Genomic DNA, 16,690 nt, shown 5'->3' on the forward strand with positions numbered 1-16,690 from the left:
CTGTTCCCATGAAGAAACAAACTACATTTTGGACGACCTGGGCTAAGTAAGTTTTTAGCAAATCTTCATTTTTGGATGAACTATTCAATTAAGTTAAGTATGTTGAGAGAAATCACTCAAAACTAGTTAAACTGTATGGACAGGATGCGTGGCATGTTGTCAATAACCACAGAAAATGATTTAATCTCATCTCTCAGTTTGTAAAAACAATAGTACAGTTTAAAAGCTGTGTGCAACATGTATTTTTATTGCACCAATAAGCTGTAAAATCTTAGTCATCATAATGAATGTAGTTGATACTGGGTAAACATGGTCAGAAGATGAAATGTTAATTATAACTTTATCAGTGTGTGTAATTAGTTTATTCCAGTGCAATGCCTCATCTCAAATACTTCCACTGTAACGTTTTGAGAACATTATTAAAGACCAGATACATTTGAATGAACGTTCTATTAACATTAATGTTACATTGAGAGAACCTTTCCAGAGCATTCCGAGAACGTTCCCTGTTAGCTGGGCACTTGCTGTGAGTTCAAATCATTTTCTAATGAATTTTCTGATGCTGTCAGTAGAACTTGTTTTGATCGTGGATCATGGACATTTAATGCTTGTGATTTTTGTTCAGAATTTCCAGTTTCTCACCACTGAAATGATAAATACCTACAAAGGACAAAACCATATATCACTTTTTTGAGACCAAATTCAACTTGCAACAGACCTTTTATTCATTTATTCATTATCAAAGCTGTGCAGGGCGACCCCAAGTTAAAGTACCTACATAGAGAAGACATTTGGTTTCTCAGTAAGGGGGGGATTGTATTTACCCATAAATGTGTTTTAAGGATGTTCTCTTACTTGAAAGGTAGTTTAGCAATTAGTTGTCTGGTCAGGGTTTATATTCTAAAGTATGTGTTTGAAAAGTTTGGTAGAGGTTGTTTTTTTACTTGTCAGACTGATTATAGTTTATTTTTGACTGGATCAGTGGATTGTATTAATGTTACTGCGTTTATCCGAATGTTCAAATGGATTCAAGGTATACATTTATTTTTTTATTTTGTGTGACGTGTTGTCTAAACCTGTATGGAATCAGAAAATGTATATTATTCTTTAGATATCTGACTGTTTTGATTTGGCTGTATCTTTGATATGAAAAATCGTCTGTGTTTCAGTAGCTTTTACGATTTTATATTTAAAAAAAAAGAGAGAAGCCCAAAAAATGATATTAGATAAACAAAAATTGTGTAATATTGCATGGGTGTGCCATAGTTGATGATTTAACAGCATAAACCGTATTCTGAAAATGTGTATATTTTTTTATTTTAGTGATTTCTGTTCTTATTTTGTCTGATGTCTTTGTAATTCAGAGGATTTATTGTTTTATGATGTCAGATTTGAATGGTTTTCTGTGGTCTCGACTCCTTTTCGTCTCATAAAATGATTTCATGAGGCTGCTCTTCAATAATCACCAGCAAAAAAAATCAACCTAATTTCTTTGTTTATTTAATGTTTTCAATTTGACGCAGGTCTTATATGATTCAGAACTAGAAATTGAGTTGAAAGAAAACTGTTTTTGTTTTGTTTTGCAATATTGCAACATCTCAGTCTTAACCTCAAACTGTATTTTAATGGACTAACATCAGCCGGCCGCTACACAGCGTGTGTACGGGGCAGATCAGGGTAAATAGCAGCAGAGTTCATGTATTTTATTTTGTAACTCGCATAAAGATACAAATACAGTTGTCTCCAAAGGCAAATGTGAGACGTACAGTTATTTTATTAATTTTATGCACCGTGTTTAAGGTTTTAGGGAATGTGCCAGATTTTCAAGCATTTTTGTTTGATTTTAGATACATGCCATTATGAGTTCAAATATCTTTGTCTGTTCTGTTGTTTGAAATTTTATGCAACATCTAAAGTTTTGTTATGAAAATGATACTAAGCTTATGTATTGTACAGATTCCACAGATGAACAAGATACAAATGTACACATGGACAAATGCTTAAATTTTGTATCTTTGTCATTTTAATACAATAAAATGTGATTGAAATGAAACAGTTAATTTTCCAGCATTCTTCTTCATCTTGCTGAGCAATAAAGTTTATTACCTGAACAGTCTGAAATCTCAGCTAAAATAGACATTAGCAATGCAGTTTCAATGCAAGATTAGTGAAAGCATCATTCAATGGCCATTTAGTCATAATTACATCAGTTTCATTATCACCAAATGTAGACTTAATGCAAAAAACTGCAATATCCACCTTATTTTGATAGCAGAAGCAAGCTATTTTCTGTGGATGTGCGAGCCTTCCCATTCATTAGCCTTAAATATCTTAAAGAATAAAGTATAGAAAACTTAATAAATGAAAATAATATGGTAAGAAATAGCGGTTTGCAGTATCAAGCAGCATAACGAGTTGTTTTAGGGATGAAACCGGAAGTCTCGCACATTCAGGTTTCAAAATCAAGTTAAAAGTAAGATGGAAAAGGGTGAAAGTGCTCAATAGTGCTGATAAAATACGAAAAGCTTGTTCAAAGAAATTCATTATGTTAATGCGCTTAATATCATGCGTTTTATTGGATTTTGTGCATAAAATAAATAGTTCAAAATGAAACTTACCATTGGAAGTTGTTTATCAAGGCCTCTAGATGGAGCTGTAGCTATTATTTGAGACCAAGATTTGTAAAAGGCCATCGTTATTAAACAAAATAATCATTAACATAGGTATTTTTACAACTGTGCTGGTTTTTCTTAACATAAATGACAGCTGTAAACAGTTTTGACAGTTAGTCAGCAAAACCAAAATACTATAAAAATCTGTCAGAAGTTAGTTTTAGTTCCTCTGAGTCTGAATTGCCATTTCCTCTTTCTGTCACAAACTGAATAACAGACAGGCATACAGAGAGAACAGATATGTTACAGATATGCACAAAAGCTCATTTAAAATAGTTTAGTTTTTTTTTTTTTTTGGATATGCACAAAAATGATTTATCAATTTATTATTCCCTATTATTATATTTCATTGCGCCATCGTTTTAGTTTAGTTTTTCATTTTTCTGTCCTTCAAATTACATTTAGTCTAAGTCTTTATTGTAAACACCATTTTTGCATTCCTCTTTAACTACATACAGTGCTGTTTTAGTAGGCCTATGCATGTAAAATACTGTAGTAAACATCATTTTCAATACAATACTTTGTGCAGGAAGGTTCGGTTGAGTCTGAATCACACAGTACAGTACATTTATCCGCAGTTGCAGCAGGCAGACTTTTTGATCACAGATGACCCTTTTTTAATGGTGGCCCCAACCGTTAGCCCCTGCCAGTCATCTCGGGTGGGTATTTTACCTTGCTGGAAGAGGGTATATATGCCTCTGGTCAAGGTCTCAAACGCCTCGCTGACGTTAATGTTCTCTTTTGTAGACACCTCAAGATAAGCCAGCATGTTGAGTTTTTTAGCCAGAGCTTCTCCTTCACTTTTCCTGACCTGACGGCCCACGGCCAGATCACATTTGTGACCCACGAGCACGAAGAACATCGGGTTCGGTTTCACATAGTCCAGGACTTCCTGATGCCAGCTGGCCACGCGGTCAAACGTCTGTCGCTGAGACACGTCAAACATCAGGATGCAGCCCACAGAGTTCCTCATGTAAGACTTACATATGGACCTGCAGGACAAAAAGGTCAAAGTCACGCATGTTGCAACTCTTAACTCCACTGAATATTTTAAGGTGGGTTTATTTCAAATTAAATTAAATAACATTTATTTATTTTTATTTTTTAGTTCTTTATTGACACTGATTTATAAAGAACACCCTTTTTGTTTGAAATATGAAATATGACGTAAATGTCCCACAACATACTTTTATGACTTTGTTTTTTCTTTTATGGCTAATTTGAAACAATAAAATAAATAATAATAATAAATTAAAATAGTGATAATGTTTTTACTCTAGTGAAATATGTAAAAAATTGTAATTCCTAAAATGATAAAAATAAAATAAAAACAAATTTATATTATTATTAAAATAGTGAAATATATATTTAAAATAGTCAAATATATTATATAATATTTAAAACATTAAAAAATTTAACACAAAATCATCAGACCAATTTTGGCCAATAGAAAAGTTAAAGTGACAACGTTTAAAACGTGTGACAACTTGCCCCGACCTGCCATTTATGAGAAATACTCTTATCCAGAGAGCAGTTCAACCTTTAATTTCAAATCTGCTTTTATTATATTAAAACGAGTCTTGTCTTATCTGTGTATTTTATTGTGTGCCGTAAAATGCTGACACTGAAATTGATCAAATTCACAAAACTCATCCTAATTTAAGACAGTTTTGAATTTAAAAAATTGGTCCTGGCCCTGGCCTCCCTTACAATTATATTATAATCTGGAGTCTGTTGTGCCACTTCTATAATTTATAATGTGTAGGTCAATAAGCATAGAGTCAACTCGTGTGTATTAGGTTTCCTTGACACACACTCACCTAAATCTCTCCTGTCCTGCCGTGTCCCACAGAAGCAGTTTGATCACAACATCAGTGTCAAAGTTCATGTTATGCACCTTGAAATCGATTCCCAGTGGAGACTGATGGGATTCATCAAACGTTCCTTCAGTGAAGCGATGCAGAAGAGACGATTTCCCTACGGCCGAGTCTCCGAGAATGACGATCCCGAATCTGAAGTTCCACGGCACCTGCATCACGAGCGGCTTGTGTCAGTGTCTCAAAGCTCAGAGCAAGCCTTTGCTGTAGGCCTTACCCTCTGGTGACTGAACAAACAGGTTAAAAATGACAGAGGGAGAGGTTTGCAGAGTAATGATGCATACACACCTATTTCATAACAATAGCAGCCTGTGAAAACGTGGCATTGTGAAGAACAGAAATCTTTTACTGTTGCACAATGAGAAACAGCATATCTGTGAGAGGACCTGATATGTGCTGCATACTGTTATGAAATATGATATGCAACGCTGTTGTCAAAGCATTTACTGTATGTCTGTAACACGTTTAATTAGTTTAAATCTAAGTAGTGTTTGATCACAACACTAACATTAAATATGATCAGTAATAGTGATGCTTATCTTAGCAAACATCACTTTAATAAACACCAGTATTTTAATTAAGTATAATATTTGTGGCTGTTCCTGACCTTCTGTAAACTTTCCCCTCAGGCTCTGAGATCTCAAACAGAAGAACTTGCAGAAGAAAACACTAGTGTTCGTCTTTGGGAGAACCGGTTTGAACTGTTGGCAGGATTTTGTTAAAAATAGTTATGGTGTTTTTGCTCTGATAAAATATCAGAATGAGCTTTATTGCCAGGTATGTTTGCACATACGAGGAATTTGTTTTAGTGACAGTAGCTTCACAGAGCGACAGAATGACAGGGACAGGACACAGATAATAATAATAATTAAACAAAATAAAAATAATAATGTACAAATATACAAAATGGACAATATGCAAAATAGACAATTCAGTATGTACAGGTATGTTAGGTGCAAATTTGAAATGTAATAAGTATGTGTGTTAAATAAAAAATAACAAGTATGATAGTGTTGTGTTTATTGTTAAGAGTTCAAATATTCATGAGATGACAACAGACAAGTTAGAAAGGTTTTCATTATGCTAATACTTGATGGCAATTACAGAAGGTTTTTAAAAAAATTAATAAAAATAAAATAATATCCTATATACCCCAAAATGTGATTCGTCTTTAATAGTTCACCAAAAAAAATAAAAATTCTGGTACAATATAATGCAGCAGGCTTTTTATGTCACATAAAAAAAAAAAGTTATTTTCATGTGTTTCCACATTGAAAAGTAAATCAAATTAAATTAAAATAAATAAAAATTGAAAAAAGGAAAATTTTAATATTTGCTCAGTAATTGTTTTCAAAAATGTTTTTATTTATTGTTTGTTGTTGTTTTATTGACTCAAGTTCAGTTGTATGAAACAAATATTCAGCTCTAATGAGATAAGATACACAGATGGAAATAAAAACAGCTGATAAGAGGCCTCTTAGGTAAGGATTCAGAAAATAAAATTAAAGAAATAAATGAAAAAGCAGTTTTTTGGACATTTAAAATTGTAACCCCATGTCATATCAAACACAATTTACACTGTACAGATGATTGTTAAGATGAACTCTTAGCTTCTATGTTGACTTTAAGGCAATGAAAGCACAACATCAGAAACACTTTGAAAATACCTTTATCCTATAATATTTGATCATCTATAAAAGCACTCATTCATGTAAGATAAAACTGAGTGCTGTGTTAGCACAGGGAGAACCGGCGAGAGTTGATGTTCATCTTGGTGACCCCGATGACCTTGAGTGGCTCTGAGAGGCCTAATCCAGGAGACATGGGGACGTCACACAGGTCAGACATATCGTCCCGCTCCTCCAGCTCAAACGTGGCGTCGTTCAGCATCTCGCGGTGTTGGTTACACGTCTGTATGATTCTCAGGCTGTTGATGTCACTGCGCAGACGCATTAGCTGACGCGCGAGCTGCTGGTCCTGCACACGCATCTCTGCCTGCGACAGAAGAGTAAAAACACAGTTAAAACCTTAAAAACAGAATCTGCCTTCAAATATATAATAAAAATAATAATTTATAGAAATTGGCCATTTTTAACATTCAGATACAGTAAACAAATTGTGTCACAATGTAAAAGGCCACCGAAATAAATCTGGGGGGAAATTATGAATCATAATATAGATAGATAGATAGATAGATAGATAGATAGATAGATAGATAGATAGATAGATAGATAGATAGATAGATAGATAGATAGATAGATAGATAGATAGATAGATAGATAGATAGAACGACAGATAGATAGATAGATAGAACGACAGATAGATAGATAGAACGACAGATAGATAGATAGAACGACAGATAGATAGATAGAACGACAGATAGATAGATAGATAGATAGATAGATAGATAGATAGATAGATAGATAGATAGATAGATAGATAGATAGAACGACAGATAGATAGATAGAACGACAGATAGATAGATAGATAGATAGATAGATAGATAGATAGATAGATAGATAGATAGATAGAACGACAGATAGATAGAACGACAGATAGATAGAACGACAGATAGATAGAACGACAGATAGATAGATAGATAGACAGATAGATAGATAGATAGATAGAACGACAGATAGATAGAACGACAGATAGATAGATAGATAGATAGATAGATAGATAGATAGATAGATAGATAGATAGATAGAACGACAGATAGATAGATAGATAGATAGATAGATAGATAGATAGATAGATAGATAGATAGATAGATAGATAGATAGATAGATAGATAGATAGATAGATAGATAGATAGAACGACAGATAGATAGATAGATAGATAGAACGACAGATAGATAGATAGATAGATAGATAGATAGATAGATAGAACGACAGATAGATAGATAGAACGACAGATAGATAGATAGAACGACAGATAGATAGATAGATAGATAGATAGATAGATAGATAGATAGATAGATAGAACGACAGATAGATAGATAGAACGACAGATAGATAGATAGATAGATAGATAGATAGATAGATAGAACGACAGATAGATAGATAGATAGATAGATAGAACGACAGATAGATAGAACGACAGATAGATAGAACGACAGATAGATAGATAGATAGATAGATAGATAGATAGATAGATAGATAGATAGATAGATAGATAGATAGATAGATAGATAGATAGATAGATAGATAGATAGATAGATAGAACGACAGATAGATAGATAGATAGAACGACAGATAGATAGATAGAACGACAGATAGATAGATAGAACGACAGATAGATAGATAGAACGACAGATAGATAGATAGATAGATAGATAGATAGATAGATAGATAGATAGATAGATAGATAGATAGATAGATAGATAGATAGAACGACAGATAGATAGATAGAACGACAGATAGATAGATAGATAGATAGATAGATAGATAGATAGATAGATAGATAGATAGAACGACAGATAGATAGAACGACAGATAGATAGAACGACAGATAGATAGAACGACAGATAGATAGATAGATAGACAGATAGATAGATAGATAGATAGAACGACAGATAGATAGAACGACAGATAGATAGATAGATAGATAGATAGATAGATAGATAGATAGATAGATAGAACGACAGATAGATAGATAGATAGATAGATAGATAGATAGATAGATAGATAGATAGATAGATAGATAGATAGATAGATAGATAGATAGATAGATAGATAGAACGACAGATAGATAGATAGATAGATAGAACGACAGATAGATAGATAGATAGATAGATAGATAGATAGATAGAACGACAGATAGATAGATAGAACGACAGATAGATAGATAGAACGACAGATAGATAGATAGATAGATAGATAGATAGATAGATAGATAGATAGATAGAACGACAGATAGATAGATAGAACGACAGATAGATAGATAGATAGATAGATAGATAGATAGATAGATAGAACGACAGATAGATAGATAGATAGATAGATAGAACGACAGATAGATAGAACGACAGATAGATAGAACGACAGATAGATAGATAGATAGATAGATAGATAGATAGATAGATAGATAGATAGATAGATAGATAGATAGATAGATAGATAGATAGATAGAACGACAGATAGATAGATAGAACGACAGATAGATAGATAGAACGACAGATAGATAGATAGATAGATAGATAGATAGATAGATAGATAGATAGATAGATAGATAGATAGATAGATAGATAGATAGATAGAACGACAGATAGATAGATAGAACGACAGATAGATAGATAGATAGATAGATAGATAGATAGATAGATAGATAGATAGATAGAACGACAGATAGATAGAACGACAGATAGATAGAACGACAGATAGATAGAACGACAGATAGATAGATAGATAGATAGACAGATAGATAGATAGATAGATAGATAGATAGATAGATAGATAGATAGATAGATAGATAGATAGATAGATAGATAGAACGACAGATAGATAGAACGACAGATAGATAGATAGATAGATAGATAGACAGATAGATAGATAGATAGATAGATAGATAGAACGACAGATAGATAGATAGATAGATAGATAGATAGATAGATAGATAGATAGATAGATAGATAGATAGAACGACAGATAGATAGATAGAACGACAGATAGATAGATAGATAGATAGATAGATAGATAGATAGAACGACAGATAGATAGATAGATAGATAGATAGATAGATAGATAGATAGATAGATAGATAGATAGATAGATAGATAGATAGAACGACAGATAGATAGAACGACAGATAGATAGATAGATAGATAGATAGATAGATAGATAGATAGATAGATAGATAGATAGATAGATAGATAGAACGACAGATAGATAGATAGAACGACAGATAGATAGATAGATAGATAGATAGATAGATAGATAGAACGACAGATAGATAGAACGACAGATAGATAGATAGATAGATAGATAGATAGATAGATAGATAGATAGATAGAACGACAGATAGATAGATAGATAGATAGATAGATAGATAGATAGATAGATAGATAGATAGATAGATAGATAGATAGATAGATAGATAGATAGATAGATAGAACGACAGATAGATAGATAGAACGACAGATAGATAGATAGATAGATAGATAGATAGATAGATAGATAGATAGATAGATAGATAGATAGATAGATAGATAGATAGAACGACAGATAGATAGATAGATAGATAGATAGATAGATAGATAGATAGATAGATAGATAGATAGATAGATAGAACGACAGATAGATAGATAGAACGACAGATAGATAGATAGATAGATAGAACGACAGATAGATAGATAGATAGATAGATAGATAGAACGACAGATAGATAGATAGAACGACAGATAGATAGATAGAACGACAGATAGATAGATAGATAGATAGATAGATAGATAGATAGAACGACAGATAGATAGATAGAACGATAGATAGAACGATAGATAGATAGATAGATAGATAGATAGATAGATAGATAGATAGATAGATAGATAGATAGATAGATAGATAGATAGAACGACAGATAGATAGATAGATAGATAGATCGACAGATAGATAGAACGACAGATAGATAGAACGACAGATAGATAGATAGATAGATAGATAGATAGATAGATAGATAGATAGATAGATAGATAGATAGATAGATAGATAGATAGAACGACAGATAGATAGATAGATAGATAGATAGATAGATAGAACGACAGATAGATAGAACGACAGATAGATAGATAGATAGATAGATAGATAGATAGATAGATAGATAGAACGACAGATAGATAGATAGATAGATAGATAGATAGATAGATAGATAGATAGATAGAACGACAGATAGATAGATAGAACGACAGATAGATAGATAGATAGATAGATAGATAGATAGATAGATAGATAGATAGATAGATAGATAGATAGATAGAACGACAGATAGATAGAACGACAGATAGATAGATAGATAGATAGATAGATAGATAGAACGACAGATAGATAGATAGATAGATAGATAGATAGATAGATAGATAGATAGATAGATAGATAGATAGATAGATAGAACGACAGATAGATAGATAGATAGATAGATAGATAGATAGATAGATAGATAGATAGATAGATAGATAGATAGATAGATAGATAGATAGATAGATAGATAGAACGACAGATAGATAGATAGATAGATAGATAGATAGAACGACAGATAGATAGAACGACAGATAGATAGATAGATAGATAGATAGATAGATAGATAGATAGATAGATAGATAGAACGACAGATAGATAGAACGACAGATAGATAGATAGATAGATAGATAGATAGATAGATAGATAGATAGATAGATAGATAGATAGATAGATAGATAGATAGATAGATAGATAGATAGATAGATAGATAGATAGAACGACAGATAGATAGATAGATAGATAGATAGATAGAACGACAGATAGATAGATAGATAGATAGAACGACAGATAGATAGATAGAACGACAGATAGATAGATAGATAGATAGATAGATAGATAGATAGATAGATAGATAGATAGATAGAACGACAGATAGATAGATAGAACGACAGATAGATAGATAGATAGATAGATAGATAGATAGATAGATAGATAGATAGATAGATAGATAGATAGAACGACAGATAGATAGATAGAACGACAGATAGATAGATAGATAGATAGATACATAGATAGATAGAACGACAGATAGATAGATAGATAGATAGATAGATAGATAGATAGATAGAACGACAGATAGATAGATAGAACGACAGATAGATAGATAGATAGATAGATAGATAGATAGATAGATAGATAGATAGATAGATAGATAGAACGACAGATAGATAGAACGACAGATAGATAGATAGATAGATAGATAGAACGACAGATAGATAGATAGATAGATAGATAGATAGATAGATAGATAGATAGATAGATAGATAGATAGATAGAACGACAGATAGATAGATAGATAGAACAACAGATAGATAGATAGATAGAACGACAGATAGATAGATAGATAGATAGATAGATAGATAGATAGATAGATAGATAGAACGACAGATAGATAGATAGAACGACAGATAGATAGATAGATAGATAGATAGATAGATAGAACGACAGATAGATAGATAGATAGAACGACAGATAGATAGATAGATAGATAGATAGATAGATAGATAGATAGATAGATAGATAGATAGATAGATAGATAGAACGACAGATAGATAGATAGATAGATAGATAGATAGATAGATAGATAGATAGAACGACAGATAGATAGAACGACAGATAGATAGAACGACAGATAGATAGAACGACAGATAGATAGATAGATAGATAGATAGATAGATAGATAGATAGATAGATAGATAGATAGATAGAACGACAGATAGATAGAACGACAGATAGATAGAACGACAGATAGATAGATCGACAGATAGATAGAACGACAGATAGATAGATCGACAGATAGATAGATAGATAGATAGATAGACAGATAGATAGATAGATAGATAGAACGACAGATAGATAGAACGACAGATAGATAGAACGACAGATAGATAGATAGATAGATAGATAGATAGATAGATAGATAGATAGATAGATAGATAGATAGATAGAACGACAGATAGATAGAACGACAGATAGATAGAACGACAGATAGATAGAACGACAGATAGATAGACAGATAGATAGACAGATAGATAGATAGATAGATAGATAGATAGAACGACAGATAGATAGAACGACAGATAGATAGAACGACAGATAGATAGAACGACAGATAGATAGATCGACAGATAGATAGATAGATAGATAGATAGATATAGATAGATAGATAGATAGATAGATAGAACGACAGATAGATAGATAGATAGATAGATAGATAGATAGATAGATAGATAGATAGATAGATAGATAGATAGATAGATAGATAGATAGATAGATAGATAGATAGATAGATATAGATAGATAGATAGATAGATAGATAGAACGACAGATAGATAGATAGATAGATAGATAGATAGATAGATAGATAGATAGATAGATAGATAGATAGATAGATAGATAGATATAGATAGATAGATACATAGAGAACATTAAATTAAATGAAATTTAAAAATGTCCTTTTATCATTATTGTTATAGTTTATTAAACTACAATAATAACAATAACAGGATTTTTTTACATTTATACAAATTTATTATAATTCAATTTGTTTTTCACTTTTGTTTCTGTATCAATAAATGAAACAATAAACAAATCTTATTTGTTGTCATTGTGGGTAAATGCATATTATATATATAGATTTTAAAAATAAAAAATGTAAACAATGAAACAAAATGTATATATATATATATATATATATATATATATATATATATATATATATAAGATCATTTATACATTTTAAGTATTATACATAATTTTATTTTATGTTATATATTGTTTGCTATGCATTTTACCCACAAATGAGTATTTTATATATCTATTTTATAACATATAAACCAAAATGTATATATAAAACAATGTTGTATTTTTTGTTATATATTGTTTGCTATGCATTTTACCCACAAATGACACCAAAGCAGATTTATTTATTTGTTAATTTATTAGAAACCAAGTTGAAAAACTCACCAGCTCTTTCCTGAGCCATTCCAGCGCTTGGTCTATGCTTCCAAATCCCAGCGTGTTTCCTAAAGACTGCGGCGGCTTCGTCCACTTCAGAGGGCCTGATGTTCTCAGTTTCTCTGTGTCATCGGGGGCCGCTGGCGGCTCTGGGTCTCTGTGGCTCTGGGTGAGCATCGCCTCCAGCTGCGCTCTCCAGTCCAGGTAAGACGGCTTTCTGGTCTCCAGCTTCAGCTTCTCAGTCAAAGCCTTCAGACTGGAGAGGTGGTCGACCTGCGACGCAGCAAGGCTTTCTGGGGTCTTAGATGCATGGGACATTTCCATTGGCTTTTCGCAGTGTTGCTTGCAGGAAAACTAAAAAGCGTTCCGTGGGATAAGTTGGCAGACCAACATCACTGGATATAGTTTAAGTAACCTGGATCCATGGATGCAAAAATACAAATATCTTTTGCTTTAGAGAACTTTTTATATCACACACATTAGCTATGATTCATTACTGAAGATGCAGTTTTTCATTTCTTTGCTCTCAGTGTCATTGAACTTCTTTTGCAGACTTGCAGACAGTGTTTCACTTCTGAGACTGTTGAAATAATGAGGCATCAGAAACACAAATAACATCAAACCATGCAAATATTGCAATCTACTGTATGTTTTAATGTGCTAAACTCTCTTAAAATATAAAATGTACAAATCTTCTTGTAAAAGAAGCATAGCCTACCTGTGCAGTTCTGTAATGATGACAGTTTATATCAACAGTAGTGCACTAACACGTTTTACTAGCTAGTCTTCTTTTATAATAACTACTTCCTTATAACTTTGTTCTTGACTCATCTTTGACTTTTGTGAAATGACAAGCACTAATCCTTGAGCATAATATATAAGAGAAAACAAACTGACACCAAGAAAATGGGTCAAACTTACAGTCTTACAAATAAATATGCAAAGTGTTGCAGTTGCACTGGACACAGTGTTCATGTACTATCATTAATTAATATATAGTTTTAGTTCATATTTTGAATTAGATTTTATTTGTATATTTCCTGTTTTCAGTTTAATTGTAGTTACATTTTTAGTAAAGAAAGAAAAAGAAAGAGTGTTTTGACATTTTTATTATTTATTTTTACAATACGTCTAGACTTATTAGGATTTAGTTTTTTAGTTTGTTATTTTAATACTTCAACAAACTAAATGAAAAGAGAAATGTTTATATATGTCTGTGTTTTTCACCTTTATTTCTGTGTAAATAAATAACTAAATAAATCTGCTTTGTTCTATTTTTATTTTATATTTTAGTCATTTACACAGACCAATTTTGTTGTGTTTTTTGTCATTTTTATTGTTATTTTAAAAAAAATGTCTTTATAGTTTTATTTTTAGTTTAAGTACTTTAACTTAAACTCGTAAAAATGAGAAATGTTGCCTTGGCAGTCAGCTGAAATAAAATAAGTTTACGTTTTTATATTTTTATCTTATTTGGTGTAATGTTTATTTTATTTCAAGTAATGAATGAGTTGACATGTCCATACATAATGCATGAGTGAACAGAAGCTTTTGTATTAATGGATGCATTGTAAACTGAACACAGTATTTATTGTGGTCACAATTTGTGTGCTTTTTACACGGCAGGAGATTCGTGATATCATGCAATCAATTCATTACAGTCAGGAGATTCCCATATACCTCTATCATGACAGTATCACTTAATTTCGAAATGGTTCCAAATGATGACACAAGTTCTAATAACATTCTTTTAGGAATTTTGACAAGCAGCACTGTTACAAAGTCATATATAGAAGCAGATTGTTTACATGTGATATTGGTGACAGTCTGCTGGACTCATATGACTGTGGTGGAGGTTGAGCAGTGAACTAGGACACAGCAGCTGCCTGCTATACTGGGAACCCCTTGAGTCCAGCGTCTCTGAGTGATTCTAGTTCTCATCAACCAGAGCAGACCAGACAAACTCCTAATGTGACCAGTAAGCTTTTATCATGTCAAATCATATGATATTTTATCATGTCTCATCATAGCATCACATTATGCAAGTTTTGTAACTGGTCCTTAACAGAAAATTTCACCCAAAAATGAACATTTGCTGAAAATGTGCTCCCCCTCAGACCATGCAAAATCTAGATGAGTTTGTTTCTTCATCAGATTTGGAGAAATGTAGCATTGCATCACTTGCTCAGCAATGTATCCTCTGCAGTGAATGGGTGCCGTCAGAATGAGAGTCCAAACATCACAATAATCCATCCATCACTAACATCTAGTGAAGCATTAATATGTTTCTGGCCAAAATACATGTTCATAATCCATAATAATGCTTCCATCATGATGAACAAGTTTAGTACTGTAAATAGTGCTTGATCTGTGCAGATTTCTCTCCTGATTCAGACGAGATGACTTTTTCATTAGAGAAAGCAATATTATATTATGGACTCATACTTTAGCTAAAAACAACAGTTCGAAGTAAAAAAAATAAAATAATGATGGATTTTTTTCTCACTAATGCACAGCTTTTAAATTCACAAGACAAACCACATCCTGGATGGCCTGAGGGTGAGCCAACTATTTCTTTAAAAAGTGACAGACTTTCCACAAGACTTTCATTATATTAGAAATTCAAGAAAAATGCTTGGAGGACCAACTACAGAAAAAGTTGGCTAACTAAACAGAGTCCACTGTGGAAAATATAATGGATGAAGTGGCTACAAAAACTGAGCAACAGGACGCTGTCCCTCAAAAAGAATGAATATAATGAGAACATGCTGAGTGTGTGTTGACCTTTGCCATGAGATCTAACCTCAGAAGAGGGAATCTGGCAAAAACATGTCTAGTTCACAATTCATCCCAAATCAAAAAGTAATTAAAATATTTAAAAGTGTGTACTTTATATATATATATATATATAATAAATTAAAACATTTAATATTTAAGATACAAAAAAAAAAGTTTATTAATATTATTTATTTATTATTTATATTATTTAATTAAAATAATATTTATCATTCAAAACATGCATAAATACAGAGTTTATATTACCGTGTGGCACTTTGATCCTAAGTGTATAGAACAACTAACCTGCAATTGACCTGTTTGCGTAATTTATTAATGTTAAGCACATTTCATAAAAGATAATTTAGGTCTAATAACAGCCTTAATTAATACACAGATCTCTCTAAAAACTAATTCTCGTATTTTCTTAGAAGGTGCAAAAAGCTCGAAATCACAGAGGAAATATTACAGACGACACGCTGAGAAAACTGCATTTCAGTGACAGATGATCCCTCTATGCTACTGTTATAGAGATATGAGGAATAAAAATATTTAAATAACAACCTACCTTCACCAAACCGCATTAAACACGGAGTCAAACCCAGCTGCTGCGAATGAACGCGTCCGTGCCGCGCCGCGTAAAGGAGGTAGTTCATTGGTCGATTGGGTACTGGTGAA

The 16,690-nt window shown here is 32.1% G+C and overlaps 2 protein-coding genes across 5 annotated transcripts; both read right to left on the bottom strand.

Moving 5' to 3' along the window:
- Positions 1 to 2,002: 2,002 nt before the first annotated feature.
- Positions 2,003 to 4,771, bottom strand: LOC306885908 (ras-related protein Rab-39B-like). Its single transcript, XM_079442714.1, has 2 exons — positions 4,493 to 4,771; positions 2,003 to 3,664 (listed from the first exon to the last, which is right to left on the bottom strand). Exons 1-2 carry the CDS (start codon positions 4,705 to 4,707, stop codon positions 3,241 to 3,243), a joined length of 639 nt encoding a protein of 212 aa, XP_079298840.1. The 5' UTR covers positions 4,708 to 4,771; the 3' UTR covers positions 2,003 to 3,240.
- Positions 4,772 to 5,553: 782 nt separating this feature from the next.
- On the bottom strand, positions 5,554 to 16,659 carry LOC306886603 (protein FAM167A-like). Of its 4 annotated transcripts, none has more exons than XM_079443861.1 (3): positions 16,581 to 16,659; positions 13,247 to 13,817; positions 5,554 to 6,544 (listed from the first exon to the last, which is right to left on the bottom strand). In XM_079443861.1, exons 2-3 carry the CDS (start codon positions 13,559 to 13,561, stop codon positions 6,284 to 6,286), a joined length of 576 nt encoding a protein of 191 aa, XP_079299987.1. In that variant the 5' UTR covers positions 13,562 to 13,817; positions 16,581 to 16,659; the 3' UTR covers positions 5,554 to 6,283. The 4 variants fall into 4 exon arrangements, with proteins under 4 accessions (XP_079299987.1, XP_079299985.1, XP_079299986.1 ...); XM_079443859.1 differs by having other exon boundaries at positions 13,247 to 13,652; positions 16,581 to 16,652; XM_079443860.1 differs by lacking the exon at positions 16,581 to 16,659 and adding an exon at positions 13,956 to 14,089.
- Positions 16,660 to 16,690: the final 31 nt, after the last annotated feature.

Source organism: Barbus barbus, assembly GCF_936440315.1.
Source record: "Barbus barbus genome assembly, chromosome: 20".
In the NCBI taxonomy this organism is placed as follows: domain Eukaryota; kingdom Metazoa; phylum Chordata; class Actinopteri; order Cypriniformes; family Cyprinidae; genus Barbus; species Barbus barbus.